Here is a 25461-nt window from a genome sequence, read left to right as displayed (position 1 = left end):
CGTCGATGGGTTGCCCGTCGGTGATGTGAAGGTTGGTTCGTCCGGAAACCAGACGGAATAGAGACCATGCTGGGAATGGTCGAATAGCAGGCGGCCGTTCTGGTTCTGCTGGTAGTTCCGCCAGGCCTCGTGCCGGTCGTTCAGGTCCCCTCCGATTACAAAGCGGGCATTGGTGTGGGTTATGATGGCAAGGTCGTTCTTGAACTGCTGTGCTGTACCATTGCTAACGGTACATTGCCGGGGGCAGTAGGCGGCGATGAACCGGACGTTTAGGGTCGATGTTTCCCCTCTACGCCGACGGCCTCGATGATGGAAGTGCGGTAGTGGGGTAGGGTGCAGTACTTGATGCCTTTCTTAATGATGACCGCGACACCACCCCCCCTGGAGCTGGTGCGATCAAGCCGGACAATGCTGTGGTCGGGCAGCCAGAGGCTGTCACCGGTCTTGAGGTGGGTCTCGGTGAGAAGGCCCACGTCGATGTCGTGCTTGCGGAGGAAGTCTGCAAGCTCAATGTTTTTCGCCCCTACGGAGCGAGCGTTCCAGTTGGCGATCTTTATGGGTTCACGGTCCATAATTAGCGACGAAGGAGATGATAGCTTGGAGCTGTTGTGTTCTTGTTTCGCAGGTGCGCTTGATGATGATGGCCTGGGCCAACAGTGTGACGATCTCATCCGTTGACAGCGGAGAATCGTCTGTAGCTTCACCGGTTGTACCGGCCAATCCCGGAGCAGGGGGATCCGTCGATGGGCCGGAGGCTTGACTGGGTACTGCAGCGGCAGCCGACTGGGCAGCAGCCAACTGTTGGTTGAGCGGGAGCGGCGCCAACACTGGAATTGGCCGTGGTTGGACCGGTGATAACGGAGGAAAGTTCTGCGCGTTGTTTTCCGGGACCTTCTTGCGACCGGGCTGGTTGTTGGACGAGGCCTTCTTCCGGATCTCGGCGTATTCGGCCCGCTTCGGACAGGCCTTACTCGTGGCCTTGTGGGCAGCACCGCAGTTGGCGCATGTGGGAGCGGCTTCCTCGATGCTGTCGCAGTCGTCGATCTTGTGGTTTTTGCCGCATTTGATGCAGCGGCTGGCCATGCGGCAGTTCCTGGTGCCGTGCCCGAACAATAGGCAGTTCGAGCACTGAGTGACGCCACGGTGGGTTGGCTTATACCGCTCCCACTTCACTACGATGTGGAACAGTGTGCGTGTCGTCTGGAGATCCTTCACGGTTGTGGAGTTCTTCTGCAGATGGACCAAGTAGAGCTGGTCACGATACTTGATGGCCTTGCTGCGGGTCATCTTGTGGATTTCGACCGGCTTGAGGCCGTTCGCCTTAATCTCGTCCATTAAGGTGGTGGTGTCCATGTCGTGGAGCCCGCGCAGCACCACTTTCAGCGGCTTGGTGGCCTCGACGTCGTGGGAGAAGTACTCCAGCTTCATCCTGTCCAAGAGGGCCTGGACTGCGTTGTAGTGATTTTCGGCCGAGACCATCAGTTTGTAGCCTTCCGTGCACCGTTGAATGGTGCAGCGAAGGCCCTGCTTAATGTAGAAATCCAGCTGCTCCCATAGCCCGGGAGGGAAGCCCTTCACATAGAAGGGTGGCAACTTAACTTTTTTAGGCACCGTCTCAGGGTCCGACTGCGGCTGGGCTCCGTTCTGCAGGGCGGAGAACGGATTGTTGCTCAGCAGCTTTTTTGCTGCCGATGCGGTGGCGCTGATGTCTTCAGGTCTGGGTCGTTTAGTTCCGGGAGGCCCCGGCTGCGGGTCCGCAACGCCTGTCGGGACGGGCAATGGGGTTTTCTTCTGCTTCTTCTGAGCTGGCTCGGTGGTCGCGCCGTCTCCTGGGAGAGTCTGTTTTCCCGGTAAGCCGGCACTCGCGTTACCGCGCGATTTCTTACCCATGGCTGGGTCAGCGAGAGCGTCACTATACAACGCGGAGCTAATTCGACTTGCGAACGAACGAACGAAACTAGAGAGAATTCAAATCGACTGAACTGCTCAACAGTCTGGCAGCGAATGATGTCCATCAAGCAGAGGTAGGAGAGCAGCGCTGATTTATATCTTTTGAGGTTCAAGCAGAATGATGTGCAACCAAGTGGTATTCGTTTATGATGACTGGGTTTGGGAACAAGGCTTATTTCATGAAAACAGTGATAAAATTATCATTTGTACATTTTCAAAAGATTAATTAGAGAAAAATTGGAAAAATATTTATTTCAGCAGGTTCGTAATGTAATATCCTATCGATTGGCGTATTTGGATTTTAATTTCATCTATAAATGACAAAGTTACAAGAATTCAAAACCTAACATTCCTTCACCACACATATTTTTTGATTTGCACCCCACTATAGTCGACAAAGACGTAGTTCTACGTCAAAACTGGAACATGTGGAGCATCCTTGCCAGGGAAGGATACAAGTCGTACAAAGCCAGTAAACATCCGAATCGGCACATGAAGCATTTTTTTTCTTTATTAAAGAGATTTTTAGCCATAGGCTAGTTCATCTCTTAAGGCACATGAAGCAGAATTCCGTGGCCAAAAAGCGTACAAGGCTCTAACAAAAACCTAATCGCTAACAGAGTCTGTGGAGTACCGGGTGCCCTCTTAAATAACTTAAATAAAAAATAAAAATGGATTTGCTTTATACGTTCTAAATACTCAGAATACCTCTGGGGTAAGCCATTGGCATCAAATTATGATGGAGGTGGAGATTGTGATTTCTTGAGTATGAGTTATGACTACTGTTAAGATAGCACAAATCAATCTTCAGCATAAAAGAAAGCAACGATAAATCTATGTACATTAATGCAAAATGGCACATCCCATGTGGCTCTCGTACAAGAACCTTACTTTCGTAGAAGACATTTTTATATAGGAAGCAAAAATGGAGCATGTGTGCGTGTCCTCTACGACGGTTTGACATTACTGCCGAAAGTGTTAAGTCAGTCCAGAAAATTTAACACTATTGGAAGTGAGTCTATCCTTGAGTGATTCAACATTTTCCCTACTGAATTAGAGCTTTTCTGGAGTGATTAAGTATTTTAAGGGTTGAATACACGGATCCACTGTTTCCAAATTCAGTACTGCTCGAAGTGATTCTGTACGTGCTAAACTTTTCTGAAATGGTTCAGTACTTTCTGAAGTGATTCTGAACTTTTTCAAAGTGATTCCAAACTTGCACTGTGAACGGAGCGAAAACAAACTGAACCGCCTTGGCCGAACGCTCGACTGAGAGTTGATCAACCACGTTTGGACAGAGTACTTACATAATAGTGAGGTGTGTTCTTAGGCAATCAACAGGACAATTCTGTGGAAAATTCAAAGTTAATGTGGCCCACGAGCCGTTGGACGAGCATCACTGTTATAAGACAATCTAATATGCACAGTTCGAAAAAGTAGTGTAAATTTCTATTCAATATAATGCACATAAATGGAGTGTCACATATCATATACGTTTACATTATATATCTTGTAAAGTTCTGACACATTTCATGCAATGTAGCAAATATTGTATACAAAAGTCCATCTTTGTAAACAACATTGTTTGCAAGTTGCTCGGTTGCGTGAAATGAAATACAAGTCTACATGAATGAATGTTTACATCACAATTAAAATTCAGAATTTTTATCTGTGTGGTTAAATTTTTGTGTCTTGAAAAGTCGTGTTGAACAGTGTAATTATATGTAAAGTGAGCATTAAGATGAAAATTTCCTAGTTGATAAATAAAAATTTCAAAAATGCTTTTCTCTTAGACATCAGTTCAGATTGCAAAAGGCTCTTCTCGAAGTTTTCTTTTTATCATTTCGCACAAAATGACGAGAGTTTTTTTTTCAAATTTTAAATGATATCTCAGAGAAAATTATTTTTTAAAATTTTAATTCACTTACTAGGTCACTTTCACCTTAATGGTGGTATGCTTCAACTCGGATTATAGGTGGATCTACCGAACGTTTGTTAAGAATCGTATTGATTAACATCGACGTTGACTACAAAAAAGGATTTAATCCGAGGATACTACTGGTTGGAGGCTACCACCATAATATAATTCCAAATCAAATGAATCGCAATTGGATTCTTGGGCATATTCGAAAGATCAGTTGTGGAAACGCTTCGTGAATCAAACATAGTCAATGGTTTCTGGAGAAATTGAATCTTCAAAAACGTGAATTCGTGTTTGATTTCATACTTGGTATAGTCAACTTTTTCCCAGCTTATGAAATGAAAGTTGACTTCAAAGCCACCTGTACCGCCATTGCCGTTGATGTAGCGAATAAAAAAAAATCCTGGTCATAAAACGCGTACAAACTGGATGGATGGTAGTAAAATGGAACATAATACGGTTTCTCAAGCTTCTTCAGCTCATCTATTGAAATAGGAACCAAGTACCACATATTATATTATATTCCGACATAAGAGGAAAACTTCTCGATAGAAGCTTGTAGGGGTACCTGATATTAGATTCTATTAAAGAGCCATTCACTTCGCTTCGGGAAACTTCCGTCGGAAGAGTCTGATCAAGAGCAGCTTACAATGCTGAGGCAGCGTCGTATCAAAGCAAAAGGAGCCGCAATCAGCCCCTTGATGGTTTCGTTATTATGCGGTTCAATTCGCATTTGCCTCCCCGTCCAAAGGTGGAACGGAAAGTAAAGCGCTGACTTTATGATCGATTTTTCCTCTGCCGTTTGGTTGGGTGCATATTCTGCAAAGAATTTTATTCGACTTCAAACGGTTTTTCCCAAAAAAAAAACTTTGTCTGATTTTTGTTAATACCCCTTGTGTAAGCGTCAGCAGATTCGTTCGATTGAAATGTCGTTCCTTTGATGGGAGTTTTCTTTGGTTATTTTTTTTTTCTTCAATTGGTTGGAAGCTCGTCTCAGTAGTAATATAGTCCTACAATAGCAAATATATACGATGCATTTAAATTTCATATCAAGCAATAGAGTTTCGCTAAACAACTAGGTAGGCTAAAAGAATTTAAAATATTTCAATTAATTAATTAGACTTAATGTATCCAATTTCGGTCTACAGGGTGCGTGACGAATTTTTGCAGTAAATGGCATATTTGAGAAAAAATACACCAGTTAGTTATTCTAGCAATGAATTTTGTGCGATTTATTTTCTTTCGCAACATATGGAAGTTGTAAGTAAATTTATTCAAAAAAATTGCCTTCCCTTTTGACGACTGTAGTTAGACGCTTCCGGAAACTGCAGTATGCACGTTTTAAAATGTTTCGATCCATAGATGCCATCACTGCCTTGATTTTAGCTTTTAGCGACTTAAGTGTGGTGTGAGGGGTTCTATTGGTATCCCGTTGGACGACGCCCTATACAAAATAATCCAACGGATTGATATCGGGACTGCTTGGGGGCCAAATTTCTTCCTCCCAAATTTACGAAATATTTTCCGTAAGCCATTTCTGTGCTTTATTAGCAGTATGAGCAGGTGCTCCGTCTTATCACTTTCCCAAGCCTTTTTTAATATTATACACTGTTATTTCAGACACATTTACCGACCGAATTATTCCTTTCATTCATACTCCGGCGCGCAACAAAGTGACAACGGCTGACAGATTGCTCTCTTGTTTCGACATCTTTACGTTTACTCAACATTGTTTGTTTAAATCTTACACCTAACAGTATAAGCTATCCAGTGCTGCCAAATATATCTAAATCATGATGCACAGGCATGAGAAATTACTATTTGAAATTTACTGCAAAAATTCGTCACGCACCCTGTAAGTGCCCCTAATATAGGGCCCATACATACATTTCGGATGATAGCATTGTTTGCCAATTTTTCACAAGCAATTAAAAATATCCATTTGTATTGCCCAGATGACACATTGTTACAAAACAAAATTGCCCCGTAATGTGGGTAGATCACCTTTTCGTGGTACGTTATGGGATGTAAGATCTATCATTCCTAGTCCTGACTAATTCAAACTAAGGGAACAGGATTTTTCAGTAATCCAAGGAACACATCTTAGTCCTTGTTACTTTTTATGTTTTGTTGATAGTGACAAAACTCGGCTTTGCCCACCGAGGATGATCTTGAAACAAGGAAAAAAATAGTTAGTTAGTCTTCATCTATGTGATTCCTAATCTTCTATTCTGCTATTCCCTAGTTTGAAGTGGTAAAGACTAGGGTTCTGATGCATGGTCATTATCGGTGCCATTCCTTAAATTTGTTGCTAAGAAATCTGACAAAGGGGCGCGCCTTTGGTGGGTGTTTCAACACTCCGAAGGGTATAAATAGCTAGACCTTTCGATTAGAGTCGGATCCTTGTGATAAATGCAAGAATGACAACTGTAAAATAAATCGAATACTTCATAATTTCTCAATATTGATGGAGTAATACGACATGCACTAAACTAAGGACACGGGATATACTACAATAGATCAAATTACTGGTCGCAGTGGTGTTAGGTCCCGAACAGAGGAAAGAAAATGAAGAGCGGGGCATTTTTATCGATGGGCCTAATTTTTAGATGTCCACCTTACATCCATTTATTGATCTTTGATTTAAATAGGCCCGATGTTTCTGAATCATCTTGCCCCTTAAATCCTGGCCTTTTCCATTTTGATATATTTTGCTCATCTCTGATGTGCAACGTATACCAAATAGACAAGAAAGATGGAGGTATATCTAGCATTTTCCAGGATGCTTTCATGCACTGGCTGTGTTGGTGTAAGATTAGATTAGATGGGACCAATCTTTAGATCCATACACGCAAAACAAATTTGTCTTACATCCATTATATGGTTGGATTTATTATGTCCTCGCCTCTCGGCATACCAACTTCCAACTTCGTGGAATCAATGCGTTCAAGATATTTTTGAAAATGGTTTATTTTACAGCAGGTGCCTAGCTAATTGGGTTGTTTATTGGGGTAATTACATATTCGTTATCTAAATTAAAAATGGAACCGAAATCCAAAATTTCATCAATTTTGGTACACTTGAACTATTTTAAATCAGTACGATTACATTAGAAAAAAATCACTGTCTTAGCGCTCCTTGCTAGACTTTGTATGGGAACGAGCTGTCCACGCATAGATTTAGTGTCAACGATCAAAGATTTAAATCTTGATTTAAAAATCGAGACATCAATAGCTACGGGATCGATACAATTATCTTTGTGCTCAGAAAACAAATCTCTATCGGGTGATGTATAAAAATCTGTATATTTTTGCAAAGTCAAACAACCCAATTAGCCGTGAAGCGGTTTAAAAATTGTTTGTAGTCGATTGACGTATAGTGACAGTTTTAAATAGTTGCGTGAAGACGTCTGATAATATCGTCTAGGAGGGCTTCTTTGGACACTTTTAAGAAATAATCAAACAAAATCGAACTAATATTTTTATGAAGCCGATAAGTTGTAAACAGGGGTTTTGATGATAAAGCTGTACCCTTATGAATATTGGCGTAGCTAGAAAACTTTAATGGAGGGGGCCTAGGAGGACCCGTTTGCATTTTTAGTTGTTGTGTTAAACTACAGATAGAGACTCTGGAACTGTCATTCAATCAAAAGACGTCAAAGCTATTTGTTATTTTTGTTTCCTGTTGGATTCGTTTTCACTTCATCCAATAATACGACCTATTATGGCTAAGCTAACTATTATTGTATTGGTGAATATTACATTTTATTGTATTAATTTCATAACCACGCTCCGGGGAGCCTTATAAGCATACTGATTTTGAACAAGCAATGATCGTTTGTTTAAACTTTTTGTAATGAAATAACATATTGTTCGGATCACATAAGGATTTTAAGGATCTCAAACTAATGTTAGACAATTCTAAGGATCAGATAGAATTTTGTAACTAGATTTTAATGAGATGATCCATATTTAATTACATAGGTACATAGGTACATAGGACATAGGTACCAACACTTAATTCTTGGACTTTTCATTTAAAATTAAGGGGTTAGAAGGAAAGGGGTGTAAGTGACTTTGGTCGATTCTCTTCATCGCCTTTCTCTTTTGATAGCCACAGCTTTACAAACAGATTTTGCACTATATAAAGGAAGTTCTCATCTAGATCCACAATGGCACACGAATCAAGGAATGTGTTTGCAGCTGAATTATTAACGAAAGAAAAAGTCGATGAAGAGAATCGAACAAAATCACTTACACCCCTTTCTTTCTTACCCCCTCAATTTTAAAAAATTCGGGCTTTGAATTATCGCATTGTGCACATAGAATAAATACATTTTTTTTATCTAGTTCGTTTATTTGAAAGGCTCAATCGCGTTAGCTTTACGGAGCCGGAAGTTCATTGTTCTTTGTTTGTAACAAAATTCACTTATTCCATGTCTAGTAGGAGTTGGGCCGAATACTCGCGGCTTACTCGAGGTTAGAGAGGTACATTGTCGAAGGATAGGATCAGGGGAGGAACTTGGGGGTAAAGTTTCGTTGTCTCATGAGAGCGTTGTCACCAGTATGAACGGTAGTGTGGTTCTAGTTTCGTCTGGAGTTCGACCGGCTATGGTGACCAGTGGGCGACGATGAGACTCATCGAGACGGGGGGACAAGACAAACAAAAACTAATAAAGAGAGACAAAAGACAAAGGAATTAAATTCTTATACAAGACATTTGAAGAAACACATAAACCGACTGCATAGAGCAGATATCGCGAGTTCCCAACACGTCTCTGATAGGAACATAGGGTTGTCTTCCTTGGGCCTCAAGGGTATTCAAAAGTCGCTCTCTGGCATCGTCATTATCCGTACATTGCCAAACTGCGTGATCGATGTCATCGTAACCGTTTCCACACCGACAGATGTTGCTGTTCACGAGGTTTATTATATTGAGATGAGCATCTAGCGAGTAGTGGTTGGACATAAGTCTACTCATCACGTGAATGAAGTTACGACTTAAGTCTAAGCCTTTAAACCACGCTCTCGAAAAAACGTTAGGAATAATTGAATGTAACCACCGTCCAAGATATCCATTGTCCCAATCGGTTTGCCAACTCGAAAAGGTACTCTGACGCACTAAATGGTAAAATTCATCGTGTGATATTTGCCTGTCATAAAATTGGCGCGCCCACCTTTGCGAGAGAGTCCGCCTTTTCATTGCCTGGGATTGAGCAATGTGATCTTTATACGATCTTTCGACCAGCACACTCATCTGCTCCCTTACCTTTGAAAGGAAATATGATGAGTGCCCATATAAATACATTTAGGACATAAGAAATTGTTCAAAATATATGTCAATGAACAATCCTTAAAATTCTGAAAATTTAAATAATAATAGTTTTGAGATCCCAATCCATATGCTTTCCAGATTCTAATGTTTGATGAAAAAAGAAAATTATAAAGCAATTTTTTCCATACCTCGGACTAGCTAACTTTAATGATCACGGAGTTCGATATAAAATCAAGATAGAAGTCCCTTATTTAACTTTCATTCCAATCGAAAGAAATGAACTCTTAACTTGTATGATTGTGCTCCTGTTTGAAGCTAGATACTTTTGGAATTTCTTTCTACAAAAGCTTATTGGGTTATTTTATTTTTTTTATTTGAAATTTAGTTACATCTGGTTGAACCCATTAGGTGCCAATTTATAATGTGCTCGTTCTTTATACGGATAAGAGCTTTTTCGTTATTTTTATTTTTTTTATATTATCAATGTTCAATGTTGGTGTATGGTTTAACACCATATCGTGCTAATTCTTGAAAAAAAAACTAAATCACCAGTCTTCCCTATAGAAAATGTACTACATGTCCATGAAATCTAAATTCACCATTCAAGATTCCATAAGCTTCTCTTAGCTGTAGTACTTTTGAATACTTTCTGATCAACCAGGAGTCTTGAAAAAATATCAAAAGAACTTTACTTATATCTTCGTCTATCCAGAGAACTTTTGAATCTTACCTGCTGTTTAGGAAGGATGCCTGAAAGAATATCCAGTAACCTATGCAACGTTCCCTCAACATCTTCAAAACTTCCTTAAGCTTTACAAAAAAAAATCCAACTTCTACGAAGTTCCCTGAATTTATGCCAAATTCTCAATTTTTTTCATTTCTCTTAATTCTAGGATTTCTACTGAAAAGATCCCCATCATCTACTAATATTCTTGAACATCTGGAAAGTTCCTTGAAATTTAACGAAGTTCCCAAAACTTCCAAGAAGTTCATTGAGCTTTTTTGAAGTAAGATCTCTGACAAACTGCAAGGAAATTCCTTAAACTGAAGCGAGGATCCCTGAAGATCTTATAAGATGGCTGAAATTTTTTTTTTTAGAAAAATCTACGTTGCTCGTTGATTTTCAGCGAAGTTCAACGTATGGAATTTCTTGAACTTGTACGTAGTCCCCTGAACAATTCCAAGGTCATGAGAAAAGATTGGTGGGGTTGTGTACAAGACACGACCGCATGGTTGACGTAGAAATTCTCGTGCATTTTTCTAGATATTGATTTAAAATACAGTAGAAGTAACCTATGATATCGGTCCTATGTTCATATTTTGGATTTCCTACATAGTAAAACTTGGTTAAATTCATAACCTCATAAAAAACCGAAAACATATTCCATTACATTTGATTCCTATATTACAATCAGATATGAAGGTAGGACTTTCTTTGAGTAATTCATTGAAGCGTCCAACAATGACCGTCATGATGGCTGATATTCCCTATCACTTCAAGATTCCTAGGATATAAATCTTGGACCAAACCGTTTCTTGTATTTGTCGTATTAGATGCTAGATTAAAACTTCTTTTATCGATATGTGTGCGGAACATACCTGGGCCGAGTGGATTCAAGGAGAAAGTCGACGAAAAGAATCTTGTCAATCTTACTTAGGACCTTATGCAATATTCAGCTTGAATTGTTTCGCTTAGCTATAGCAATGTAAAGAGAAAATCGATGAAGTGAATCGACCATTACAAGTAGGCCCTTTTGAACGCTCACTGCCGAATTTCAGTACCTAGCACTGACAAAAAGTCGACGGTACTGCTAAGAGATAAGCATTGTAAGTCCCTCCTACTTGGAAAATTATGCAATCGAACGGTTTGCTATGCCTTGCCCCCATCAGCAAAAAATCTGGAATTTTATAAACCGTTCTCTGGCATAACAGAGTACGATGGACTTTCATAGCTAACCTAAAAGCATAAATAGAGGTACCGTCTGATAATTTCAGTGCTTGGTACAGGAGGAATCCTTTTTTTTTCACCACAGAAACACCCCGTTTTCTTATGCAAAATAATGGATGTGCTTTCATAAAACGCACGAAATCTTAAAAAAAAAACATATTTACCGAGTGTGACCGAAATCCGTACACCTAAGTACGAGAGAATCATTAACGGTCAATACTAAATAATGCTATCACATTATGCTCTTTATCACACCTTTTTCCTATACATTTATCTTTATTTTACCATTATTTGCAAACAGCAGGTCTTAAAATTACCTTTAATTATTAGAAAAAAAGTATTTAAATTGCACATATCTTGAATCAAAATCCGTACAACGTTCTACGATTGAATCAAAATCCGTACAATTTTGAATCGTTTATGCATTAGTTTACAGCATATTTGAACTTTGTACGCTGATGGCCATTGCCCTTGTAAAATCGTGCGCTGAATTCATAAATGTAGTCCAAAACAAATCTCAGTAGGATAGTCTTGGAGATATAGCTAAAAAATGAAATCTCACATAAAAAAAAAACGTGTTTACTAAAACACAAATATCTCCGGCTGTAATGAAGTAATATTAATTATTAACAGCGTTAGACTAATTGATGCTCCAATCGATTCAAAGGAAAGGTAACTGATTTCTTTTTATTTAAGAAGATGACTGTTCTGGATCTTTATGCTAACTAATATCATGTTTAAGGATTCATTTCCTCCAAATTTTATTCTATACCAGTGCTTTGGGTTAAATATTCTTACTTGAGTTTACCTCCGATCACAACTTCGAGGTCTTAGAAATTTGACATGTGATAACGTGCAAGATACGCCATACTTTGGAACTTGGGGGTGCTCCAGCTCAACGCAAAAAAACATTATTAACCGGGACTAAACTGGGCGGAATCAATAATAGCAAACTGAAAAGAAGACTGCCGAAACATCTTTAGAAACCAACAAAAAAGACAATGAACTGACATCAAGGATTAGTTTTTTGTTTTGTGCATGAAAAATAAAATTGGTAAGTTAACGACTATAACTTAATTTAATTTAAAACGTCAAAAGGGTAATAATCGTAAAAATGCAGATGTTTCATTGCTTCTTTTCAACAGTTTTCTTCTGCTGCTTCTCCATTGTTGCCATTGCTTTTTCAAGTTATAATGCTTTCTTGTTTCCAACTTTTTTTCCTCTTGTCAGAGACGAACCAGCCAACGGCTGAAAGTCTCTATAATAAAGAAATCAATCACTCAATTCTTTCCTCTTATTCCTCCTCTTCCTCTCTCGCTCAACCTTTTTCTTTTGTCGTTCCTCCTGTGTTTCTTTGCGTTCTCTTTATGAATTATCTCCCGCTCTACTTTCATGTATATTTCCGGCCATTCCTCGCTGGTGGCTACTGCTGGGAATGCTCTCTTGCCCATTTAGGTCTGCTCTCTGTAATTTGTATATGCGTGTTGGTGATATCCTGTAGGGGAGCTGTGTTGTTTTCCTTTTCGGCTGGTTCTTGGCGCTCTTCATTAATTGTTTATAATATAACATTTACAATACGAATAAAATAAGAGAGTAGCAATTCAGTACGGTATCTCTTATGGTGGTGAATGGAACGGCAAAATCCCTGCACGGATAGAAATCTCCTTATACCTTTTGGCAAATTTCTATTGCTGATTATTCATAACATGTATAAGTCAACTAATAAGCAGACGCCTTGCAAAAAGTTAATGAAGGTCATGTGTCAAATGAAATGTATAAGCGGTCACACATACCTTTTATGCATTCTTATAGGACCTATGTGGTTTGTCTTATGGAATGTATAAGGTTGATTTTTTGGCAAAAATGTATAAGTGAAACACATGAATTACGGATTTAGAATCAGCTGTTATACATGGATCGAAATCCGTACAGTACTAATTTTGATAAATAAATACTATATGAATGATCCATTGCTTAGAATTGAGACATAAAACGATAAACACTTACCTTTCCGATCGACCTTCAGGAAACTACTTGCAAAAAATCACTTAAATACGCTTTACAACTGGAAGTAAATCGTTAAGAACGCAACCGATTGGCAGAAATGCCCGACACGTGATAAGGTTTTCATTTTTCTTATTTTAATTGCATGACATACTGCTTAATTATTGACGTCAATATCAAGCTAATGCATAAATGAACATGAATATGTATTCATGTATAATATTAACATTGATATGATGCATATAAATAAACAAATTCAACAGGGTGTACGGATTTCGGTGCTGTACGGATTTCGGTCCCGCACGGTAGTATTTTTTTTATTCAATCAATAGATTAAAGATGTACCGAGAATTAAATGGAGGGATTTCAAGCTAAAATGTTCTGATCGTGAGATATTGACAATTAATACCAAAATTTCGCCTAAATTTCCAACCCGTTTTGTGTGGTGCGTGCTGCTGATTTTCACAGTTGCCCAATGATTAGGGAACTTTCATAAATAACGTAGTAGTTGAAGGAGGAGAGGGGTTTCAGAAGTTGGGACCGGCCATGTATTAGGTGTATTGCAAAACACGCTCCGAGGTTAATTGGTCAAAAAATATATACGTAATTTATGGATGGCCCTAATTTTACTTCCAAGGCTGAGTCGCAATGGGCGAGTTAAATTTAACTCGTGATTAAAAGTGACAGATGAGTTATCGAATAACCCTCCTGCTATACTAGCGTGGTTATTTCGGACCGACTAGAAGTTCAATTTTGGTAACCGTGGCTGAGTTCTGTTTGAAAACTGATCAATTTCTGGCATTTTCGAACATTGAAAATAAGTTTCGAAATGTCACATTTAACCACGAGTAAAATTTAACTCGGCTATTGGTACACAGCCCAAGAAGCTTTTGTAAACAAAGCATTTGATCGTTGATTTGGCGTAACTGGTAGCTCACCCACGCATGCTAACACTACCATCAGATAGAGGAAATTTTACTCCACCTGATATAGTGGTGTTAGTATGTGGGGCGAGCTATCAGTTATGCCAAACCGACGATAAAATGCGTTGTTTACAAAAGCTGATATGTCCTTTCGAAAAAGTAATCGAGATTTCAAGACCAACTATTGAAATGGTCTTGACTCCATTTTGTAAACAAACCGAACCGAACCGAAGTCCGCAAAGGCAAACCAACATAATGAACAGGTAGGGATAATTCTCCTCTACCCGATTGCGGTTGAGGTTTGCGAATGAAGGTTTCGGTTCGCGAGAAAATGAACTTACAAGGTTTGTTTACAAAATGGAGTTAAGGCCATTTCAATTGTTGGTCTTGATTTGTAGTTATCATTCAGACAAGGAGCGCTTGCGCCATCGAGGCGACGCCGCCACCAGTAGCCAGTGATCTCGACGGGAACGACGCGCAAAGTTCGAGGTGCAAAACATGAACGCTGCGCGCTTAACAGGAATTGCCTTCCTACTACTGCTGCTGCTGCTACCTGCTTACCCGCCGTCCGAAGCGAAAATGAGTTGAGGCATTAGTAAACATGTAGTAAAATTATGTTTATTTCTGTTGATTGTGGTAGTACATTGATTTAACATTTTAATTGATTAGCCTATTTGGCTCTTCATCTTTGTTTAATTTGATATTCTAATTTAATATTTGCGCTTTTCAACTAGTGTTCAGAATACCCCTTTGGGGGTGTATGAGTTGAGGCACATTAGCAGCACTGTTTTATAACTTTTCAGATTCAAGCAGCACGATGTGCAACCAAATGGTACTCGATTATCACGACTGGGTTTCATAAAAACAGTAATAAAATTATCACTTTTTATTTGTACATTTATAAAACAGTTTTTCATGAAAAATTGAAAAAGCGTTTATTGTAACAGCTTACGAGAGTTATTTCTTATCTTCTTGGTTTATTTGGATTTTAATTTAATCTATAAATGACAAAGTTATAAGCGTTCAAAATCTTACACCTTTTCGTGACGGTCGCAATTTTAGATTTTCGATGTACCCTCAGTACCTTCCAGTAAGACGTAGTCTACGTCAAAATATCCTGAAATTATATGAAGATCTTCGAACAATAATGAGATTCCCTGAAATTAAATAATATTTAACATCTACAAAGATCCCAACACTTAAATAGAGTTCCCTCTTCTACGTAGTTTTCTGAACTTTTTCAAAGCGCCCTGAGTTTCTACGAATTTTTCTGAAGCTCTATTAAGTTTCTAGTTTTGTTAATTTCTACGACGTTCCCTGAACTTCTTAGAAGTCCTTGAAGTTTTACGAAGTTCCCTGAGGTTAAAGAAAATTCCATGAACTCTTGGTCAATTGAAAGAGCCTGAAGACGTCTTATTATGCTATCGATTAAATGTCGATATAATATAAATTCCCGACATTGTTTCTTCTAGTCAAGAACATTAAGAAAAGTAAACATTCATAAAAATCTATCAACATAAAAAGTAATCTCAAAACTGCAGGCCAAAATAACGGTGTATAAAAACCACCTTAAATTCCTGGGAGGGGACCTGAATAATTCTGGAAGGGGCCTGGCTCCCTTGGCACCCCCATTAGCTACACCAATGCTTATGAAGTGTAATGGGCGGTATATCGTTGACTAATTAACTGATTAACTTAAACACAATGGGATGTATGCCATTCTTATATGTGATGTTGACTTAAACTGTAGCAATTTAAGATACTGGCTATACATTGTTATACGACTTTTGGTTTTGTTTGGGTTTCAACCAACAGAATCAACTAGAGATCTCAGAATTCTTTTTAATGAACATTACAGGGTGATTCAGAATAACTGTCACCGATTTCACAAATATGCAATTCTCAATGGGTAAAATAGGTCTTTGTTCAGGTACTTTTGTTTTAAAGTGTGCACAAATATTAGCTTGTATTGATAGAAGGATTTGAAATTTAAATCGATTTCGATTTCAAGCAGCCATGGACGTGGAAATGGAGCATGTAAATCTGTATAAATTCGTGTGTTATGTTTTAGAAACTGAAATCTCTTGTAGAGGTAAAAAGGAACCATGCATGGAAAATCCGTTCAATATCACAGCTTGAACGCATCGCCAGGACTCTAAAAGGGCTGGAACTGAAACATTCGTGCCAGCTGTGGTTCATTTTCGTGACAAATGTGGCTGGTAATTAAAGGTAAAGGGAGAGAGATTTGAACAAAGGTATGCTAAGTTGAAGGTTATATATGTATGTAGTATATATGAAATATACTGATATCAAAACATTATGTAAGCGTTCAATCGTTATGACCATTTCTGAAAATGACAGTTATCCCGAATCACTCTGTACTTTTCAAACTTACAACTACATTTTTTGCCAAATGAGTTTTGTCATCAATCTAATCAAGCACACCAAAAAGACCTCTCAATCATATGCGTAACTTTACGAGGTCCAGCAAGCTCACAACCATCGTCAGTTCATTCTCGGAAACGCAACATCATTATTTTATATCAGTTCCGTTTCACTTCTCCAACATCGATAGCCAAAGCTCGAAACGAAATCCGCAGTGACAATCAAATCTTTGCTCAATTTTTCCATTCGCCATCATCTGGAGATGGAACCAAAAGGCGACGAGTTGTCACCCCGGGGAGAGGACGGAAATGAAATGCTTTCAATATCCTTTTCCAAGGAAGTCAAGCTTCCTTTCATCTTGCGCAGCAGTGTTGTTCTTTCTGCTTTTAGCCGGCACGAAATCGACTGTCGATTCCGGTTGAGCAACAGAAAGTCAGTCGGCGGCTTGAGCGGTGGGGGTTTGAGGTTGCGCAGAAAACATGCCACATAAACTCTGTGGCATGTTTGTTGGATCGCTGGTGGAGCTTTGGTGCACCACAAACTGTTGCACTTTTGCACTGCTGCTGGTGGTGGTGGTGGTTCTGGTTCTGCTTCGGTGTTTATTTTAGCGAACCTGGATGCTTCGGAATGGATTGAGGAAGGTGAATCGGACAGCCACTTGGACGCCCATCTTTTGCAATGCAGAAAGATGTGTGTGACAGAACTGCAAAAGACCATCATTGGTGGAGAAATTCAATTTTGTTTCCTGTTATGCGCTCGGAATTGAAAGCCACCCCGGTGGACGGGCACTGGAAAGATGGAAGGGGCTTGGAAACGGGAAACGAACCGGACGGAGACCGGTTGGCAGGAATTTTAAAGTGAATTTCGTTAAAAATAATCCGGTGGGTGGTTGACAGGTAAATTGAATTTCAGTTCATGCTCTGTTGCGGGTGGAATTTAGATGGCAGAGTAATGTGCTGCTGAAGTAAATAGTAGCTGCGGCTGTTTTTGGCTGTTGCTTATGTTGTTAGTAGCAGTCGGTTCTCACCTTGAAATCAGGATCCGGAACTCGCCTTTTGAACGTGCCCACTATCAGCAGTACGCCATCGCTCCCGACGATCATTCGGCCTTGGGTGGATTGTCTGGAATAAACAAGAATTAAACTATTATTATAGATGCGTTTTGAAGTAAATAAAGAGGGCGTTCAAATTATATAACAATATCGTGATACCAATGAGGTACACTGAGGAAAGTGAAACAAATCCTATAAATTTGACAATATTGGAAGAGGTGGAAGCTCGTGTTGAATAGCGATTCTGTTCCCACCAAGAACCCATTACTGAATCTTAATGTGGTATGATACCTTATTTTGGCATGTTTGTGGTTTAAAACCTTGCTTTGATATTATTCAGTTACCGAAATATTTTGTTAAATATGAAATAAATACCAAAATAACAAAACATGATCATTCAGTTTTTTGAAAATAACACCTAAAGGAGTAATTGGATTGATATTAGAATACCATTTAAATACCAAATTATTGTTTTTGGGATCAAGAAATGTATTCGTAATCCGTCAGTTACTATAATAACTATATTATTTTTTAGTTCGTTATTCGTAGAACATTTTTTAGGTATTATTTTTGCTACTTTACCTTTTAGGACTGGCTCATCAATAGCATATTTAGGTAGCCAGTTAAGCAGTTATCCTAACTGAATTTGGTTTTCTTAAGTTATTTTCTCTTGCCCAAGTATATACAACTCTTGGCTTCCATGACACCTTTTCTGATGGTTAGTTTTGATTCCTTTGTTCTCACGCTGATTATGTTTACATAACAAATCCAGCTGGTAAATTCACTTGTACTTGGAAACGGCTAGGAAAAGCTGAAATATTAACACGCAAAAAAAACCGTGAACAAAAAATCACGATAAGCTGATCTACATTTCTTTCGAATTCATGACTTAGTTTCCGAGTAAATCGAATTTTCATAAATTTAATCTAAAATCCGTGAGCTTTGATCACGCCGTTTTAGCGTGACTAGCGGTTTCGTAACGCCAGCAACGTACAAAATAAAATCATGGTTACCCGATACCCATGATCGTGATTTTCGTTCCTGCAATCATGAACTTGGATCAAATGCAAAGCTGCAGTTGTCATTGTCAGGTTGTTGTCAAACTTATTCCTTCTGAGTGCTCGAATTCGAAAAGTGTGTAGCTTATTAGCAACCGGTGGAAGCTTACGATTTTAAATTGGCTCACTACTTGACTAGCTTATTGGTCCCAAGTACATATTTAAGCGTACCCCATTCTAGTCGAAATTCTAGTACTACACTATATTTGTTTTGATTCGCGATGAAAGTTTGACACATAAAATGGGGGGATTCGTGGATTTTCATATGTTTCGAGGGGTGCATCGATTAGCTTGGGACCGAAAATAGTACCAGAACTGAGCCAAAAAGTTGAGCACGTTTCTTGTGGACCTTCTGGTCTTAGAGTTACCTCTATGTTATTAGTTTTTTCAGCTGCGCCGTATTGTCAGAATGGTGGTGGAGTTCATCAAGTTGGCTGAACCAGTGTACGTCCTGTTCCAAAGAGACAAAGCGGCACCAGTTGTGAAGAAAACTTTGAAGATTATCCCAGAGTCGGTGGATATGTTTTCCGCTAGTTCGGACCATAGAAGTAGCTTGGGTGGGAAGTTGAGGAAGCACCAATGCGGTTAGCATTGGTGGGGATGTGATTGTTGCTTGTTATGATGATGAAGGTGGTGGTAGCTGCGTTCATGGTGACCGAAGATCCGTTGAATTGATGAGCTGAAAGAGTGACCACTACATCTGCTGGACAGATGCCTGCTGCCAATTTGGAGTATGAGTTAAACCTGTATTGTTCAGTTTTTTTTCCAGCCAGGCCTTCCGTCGTTTCAGTTTCTTTCCACTTCCATGTTGTACAATCCAATCCAAACATTGAAAATTATTTTAATGTTGACGTTTTACAGTCGATGAACCATGTTCCCGCTTTAGAGAACAGGTTCGCGATATTAATGAAACTTTCTTTTAACGGATCTTGTAGATAAATTAGTCCAGCATATGAATGCAGCCAAGTTATGAACGAAAAAGAGAGTCGATGAAGAGAATCGATCAATGTAGATTGGTCTATTTGAAAAGTGATGCGAGAATTGCATGGCTTGAACAAAGTTCTCTCGATGTAAATTAAACAATCTACGATCAGAAATGTTATTACTAGAACATCATTGCTTGCTATTTTCAGAATTAACACAAGCACAACACCAGCTGCTCTTATTATGAGAAGACTAAAATACATACATTTGTGATGGTCTTCGGCGAAAGTGTCGTATGACAGAGCCTGTCGTATGACATTTTAGTTTGGTACTGTACTTTGATAGCCTGTTATGCAAGTGTCCGAGGCAAAAGCAGACGAATATCACAGTTCATTCCATAAACTGCTTTCAGTTCCGAGTTTAGCTGTAGAGTCACTTGGTTGGAATAATCTACATATTTGTTTGTAGGTGAGAATGGTTATTTTGTTTCTGTCGTGCTCGCGTGAGTGAATGATTTTTCCCATGCATGTCTATTTAGAACCCGTTCCGAATGTCAATGGTTGTCCTGGGTATGTGACATGGTTTTCGATGAATTGGTCATGAAATTATAAAAAGCTTGACATTTTGCCGATCAATCCACAAATCGACCATTTTTACGGGTTTTCCAATACCTTGTATGGAAAACTGGAACCTGTTCCGAGGGCACTGGATGGCCAATATGGACCTGACGTGGTCTTTAACTTATTGCTCATATATCCTCCTCTAGAATTCTAGAGAAAATAGGAAACATAAAATAAATTTGAAAATGTTTCCCCAATCGGGAAATGTAAGATTCTATTACAGATTTGCTTGAAAAGTTTGCAAAATTTGCAATGTTTCGTGAACAGATTCTGTAACGTTTTTTTTTTTAAATAACTTTGTTATTTGTAGGTTCGCTCATTTTTCGAACAAAGTTTGTTTCCTCAAATGAATTGCGTCTAGAAAATCATCTCGTGAACAGCCCATAAAAGAATATCAGTCTCATCTGGAAAAAAACAGCAAGCCAAGAAAACCGCTGGTGAAAATTTATTCCTCCACGGATGGGATAACCTAGTTTTGTAAGATGCCGGTAGTTTACAATCGATTATCCATTTGATAACCCATTTCTGACAAAAATCCATATGGGACTTTTATGATTTTATGGGGAGTGAAGGTTTATACTAAAATATGCGATCTGGAAATACTTGTATGTGCGCTACAGCCCATTGTAAGGATTGCGATGGTGGGGCGACCCCGGCGTAGTGGTTAACATCCATACCTCTCACGCCAAAGTCACGAGTTCAACTCTCACCCCCGGATAAGTCACGAATGACCCAAGAGTGTTAAAGTGACTATAATAATAAAAAAAATGAAATGAATGAAAATTTTTTGTAGGAACCATAGGCAGAGGCTACTATGTCACACTCAGTGCTGCAAAATCTCAACTCATTTGAGCTATTTAACAGTCATCGTCAAGACAAACCATGTCAATTGTCAGTGACAATGCTGTCAGTGATAGACATGTGCAGATTTTTTAATTGGCTAAATTTGAAACGAAATGAAATGACTTGAGCGTAACAATTACAGGGACCCATTAAGGTGCAGAAGCATGTACGTTCTGAACTGCTTGGATAACAATTATGTGACTCAGAATACACGCAATTACACTTTTGTCACCAGGTGAATCTCTGCCATTGACGAAAAATGAATGAGATTTTGACTAAGGATTTTTTTGAAGATCAAGTCTATCAATGAGTATGTGATGAACAATTTTGACAATATCACGCGAAAGTCTGTCAATAACAATGACAAATCTCAGCACTGGTTACACTGCACAATGCAGTGTTGCCCACACTCTCGAATACGTTGTACCCGCACTAGAGGTTGCCCGGATAACGAATATGGATACAAGATTGGCTTGATCTTTCTGCTGAACGTGATCACCTGACATTTCTCAACGCTAAGAGTTATACCATAGAGGTAACTCTAAGACCAGAAGGTCCCGAAGAAACGTGCTCAACATGTTGGCTCAGCTCTGGTACTCTCTTCGGTCCCAAGCTAATCGATTCACCCCTCGAAACATAGGAAAATCCACTAACCCCTCATTTTATCTGTCAAACTTTCATAGCGAATCAAAACAAACATAGTGTAGTACCAGAATTTTGACTAGAATGGGGTACGTAATCGATTTGCTTGGGACCAATAGGCTAGTCAAGTAGTGAGCCAATATAAAATCGTTAGTTTCTTATTGATTGTTGGTTATACAGTTCATTATGCAACAGTTTTCAAAGGAATTCAAAATATTCTGCAGTTCAAGACAGTCTTCTCAGCTGCTAACAATGACATAAATTTTAGCATCATCAGCATAGAAAAGTCGCACTCCCGGAGGTAGAATCGGTGACACGTCGTTGATAAACAACGAGAACAACAGTGGTCCCATGTTGCTCCCTTGTGGTTCGCCAGTTTGATTAACGAACATATCCGATTGACTTGAACCGATTTTTACACATAACGATCTGTTGGTTAAGTACGACCTGAACCAATCCACTGAAGCAGACGATACACCAATCCTCTCCAGCTTCTTCAGAAGAAGGTTATGATCAACCCGATCGAAAGCAGCCTTCAGGTCCATGTAGACAGCGTCCATCTGCTTCCCGGAATCAACTGCTTAAATGCACAGTGAGGTAAATTCAGCAAGGTTTGTAGCAACCGACCTTTTTGAATAGCATCCATGCTGATCGACCGGAATGTAATATTTAGAGCGGGTAAAAAGAAAGTCTTTCACTATGATTTCAAGTACCTTTGAACATGTACACATGAAGTTTATTCCACGGTAGTTGCTGTCATCTCGTTTTTGAACACTGGATTTATGATTTCCAATTCGAGGGAAGCACTCATTGCTGAAACGAAAGTTGTTGAATGTTAACCACTACGCCGGGGTCGCCCCACCATCGCAGTCCTTACAATGGGCTGCAGCTCACATACAAGTATTTCCAGAATGCATATTTTAGTATAAACCTTCACTCCGCATAAAAGCATAAAATTCCAATATGGATTTTTGTCAGAAATGGGTTATCCAATGGATAATCCATTGTAAACTACCGGCATCTTACAAAACTAGGTTATCCCATCCATAAGAGCATGTGGAGAAATAAATTTTCACCAGCGTTTTTCTTGGCTTGCTGTTTTTTTTTTTTTTTTTTTTTTTTTTTTTCCAGATGAGACTGATATTCTCTCATCGAAGGTTGTCGCATTTCCATCGATGTGGAAATTGTCGAAATCCACGCCGTCCTGTGGAGTTTCTCGAACTGCCTAAATTGTGATGCAAAAAGTTCACATTTTCAGCAGCTGAGGAGCAGAAAGATATCTTAGATTGATGAGGGAAGGCCATCTTCGTTATGTTTAGATTTGACAAACGACCAAAATTGCTTCGGGTTGGTCACGGATAGAAATCTCCTTATACCTTTTGGCAAATTTCTATTGCTGATTATTCATAAAATGTATAAGTCAACTAATAAGCAGACACCTTGCAAAAAGTTAATGAATATCATGTGTCAAATAAAATGTATAAGTGGTCACACATACCTTTTATGTATTCTTATAGGACCTATGTGGTTTGTCTTATGGAATGTATAAGGGTGATGTTTTGGCAAAAATGTATAAGTGAAACACATGAATAAAATAATTGATTTTCGTTTCGTGTAGTAGACGATACATTAGAATTATGTATCGAGCGTACAAGAACCGGTTGTGGTTCCTGAATGCTCTGCTTGCACTATTGAACTGTAGTTTTATGTACAACGAACGACTGCTGCAATATTTTCGCAGAGCCGAAGAGCGGTGGCTTTTAAGCATTCGCAAGCGATTGGTTGACCAGCGATAATACCAACTAACGATTTTGAATTGGCTCACTACTTGACTAGCCTATTGGTCCCTAGAACATCTATAAGCGTAATCCATTCTAGTACTACACTATGTTTGTTTTGATTAGCTATGAAAGTTTGACAGATAAAATGAGAGCCAGCACCGGTGGTGTAGTGGTAAGCGTGACTGCTTTCTCACCCCAATGGGTGTGGGTTCAATCCCAGCCGAGGTCGGTGGGAGTTTTCTGAGGCATAAAAATCTCTGGTCACGTCTTCTTTCGGAAGGGAAGTAAAGTCGTTGGTCCCGGCCCATGTGTGTTGAATGGGTACGATATCCTACGCAGGTGTGGAAGCTGCCTTCCTGCACATTCGATTGCCGTCAATCGATGGCAATCTATGTCCGTCGGTGATTGGCACTAGATTGCGGCACAGAGACCGACGTTAAATAAAGGAAAAAAGAAGAACAATAAGAAGAAGATGAAATGAGGGGTTCGTAAATTTCCCTAGGTTTTGAGGGGTGCATCGATTAGCTTGGGATCGAAGATAGTAACAGAGCTGAGCCAACAAGTTGAGCATGTTTCTTCGGGACATTCTGTTAAAGGGTGTCCCACATAAAATTGCATCACGAAAAAAAAACGCTGTAGATAATTACCCATTGGGTAATTTCTCTTGAAAATATGAGTAGAAGTAGTTTAGAGTGTATTGTTTACACTTTATTTTTATCGCTGTCAGTTTTTTGAAAGCTTGAAAAATTGGCGTCACCTGAAAACCAACGTCGTGAATTGATTTTGCGCAAGCACCTGGAAAATCCTCAACTCTCTCATCGGGACATCGGAAAACAACTCGGAATCGTACAGTCAACGGTAAGTCGTGTGATTAAACGTTACTACGAAACTTTGAGCATCGAAAGAAAGGAGACATGCGGTCAGAATGGATGTAATACGCGTATCTGTCAAAAGATAAGCAATTATAACGGAATTAAAAGGAAATAAACCAACCCACTCAAAGCTCTGCATAAAGGGATTCCGTTAAGAGGTTCGACAAATTTAAAGGATGGATGTTCTATTAGTGATCAGGATCACAAGCGTGTCGTGAAAGTGTTTAAGCGGAATCTCAATGCTTCGGTCAGGGATGTGGCCAAAAAGTTGAATCTATCCAAGTCTTTCGTTCAGAGAGCCAATGACCGGGAGGGACTGCATACGTACAAAGTGCAGAAGGCTCCAAATCGTGGCGAACGGCAAAATACGGGGGGAATATCACGGGCCCGGAAACTGTACACTAAGATGCTGACGAAGCCTTATTGTCTCATCATGGAAGATGAGACTTACGTCATTCGTGACTACCGGGACTGTAAACGAGGAGTTCTAGAGGAGTGTCTACAGAAGCGTCTGCTTCCTCTGTTGAAGCAACACGAGGACCCTACGATCTTTTGGCTGGATCTAGCTTCTTGGCACGTGCCACTATTCAAATGTTGTCCTGGAGTGGTACGAAGCCAACGGGGTCACTTTCATACCCAAGGACATGAACCTCTAGAACGCACCGGAACTAAGGCCCATCGAAAAATACTGGGCTATTATGAAGCAGGCACTACGGAAGCATCCCAAGGAGCTCAAATCTGAGGAAGACATGAAGAAAAAGTGGGTTTCCGTTCAGAACAAGCTGTAGCCAGATGTTGTATAGATCGTAACGAGTAGAGTTAAGCGTAAGGTTCGAGCGTACGGTTATGGTTGAAGTTGAATGAAATAAATAGCTTACTAATGGGTTATATTTTATTGTCTGAAAGTTTGAAAAGGTGACCGATCCTAGGTAATTTTTTACAGCGTTTTTTTCCGTGATGCAATTTGATGTGGAACACTCCTTAACACTGCTTACAGTGTTCGTGAAAAAATCTACAGCATCATCCAAGTTCTGGAATGAATTAAGGTAACTCCAACCGATCATGCTTGGCATACACAGTTTTGGTCACCAACTGCTCATTTGCTAATAACTTTGCACACAGTTGACGGAACATAGTTCTTTTTGAAGCAATAGATAGAATAGAGTGTAAACTTGTTATAGATATGTTAAAAAAAAAGTGGATTTTAATGCTAGTAGTACACTGTATATGTTTTTGCGTTGTAAAAATGAGGTGAGAAATGCTCA

At 39.4% G+C, this 25461-nt stretch overlaps 1 protein-coding gene across 1 annotated transcript in view; it reads right to left on the bottom strand.

Annotated features, from left to right (window-relative positions):
• LOC135709266 (uncharacterized) overlaps positions 1-25461 on the bottom strand; it is a 259608-nt gene that overhangs the window by 7200 nt on the left and 226947 nt on the right. The window contains exon 5 of the mRNA XM_065231572.1: positions 17433-17526. Within this exon, the coding sequence (XP_065087644.1) occupies positions 17433-17526 (94 nt within the window). The remainder of the gene's footprint in view (positions 1-17432; positions 17527-25461) is intronic.

Source organism: Ochlerotatus camptorhynchus, unplaced genomic scaffold, assembly GCF_037179485.1.
Source record: "Ochlerotatus camptorhynchus isolate MF236.1 unplaced genomic scaffold, CSIRO-AGI_Acam_v1.1 ptg000357l, whole genome shotgun sequence".
Classification (NCBI taxonomy): domain Eukaryota; kingdom Metazoa; phylum Arthropoda; class Insecta; order Diptera; family Culicidae; genus Ochlerotatus; species Ochlerotatus camptorhynchus.
This window is presented reverse-complemented; position numbering and strand designations above follow the sequence as displayed.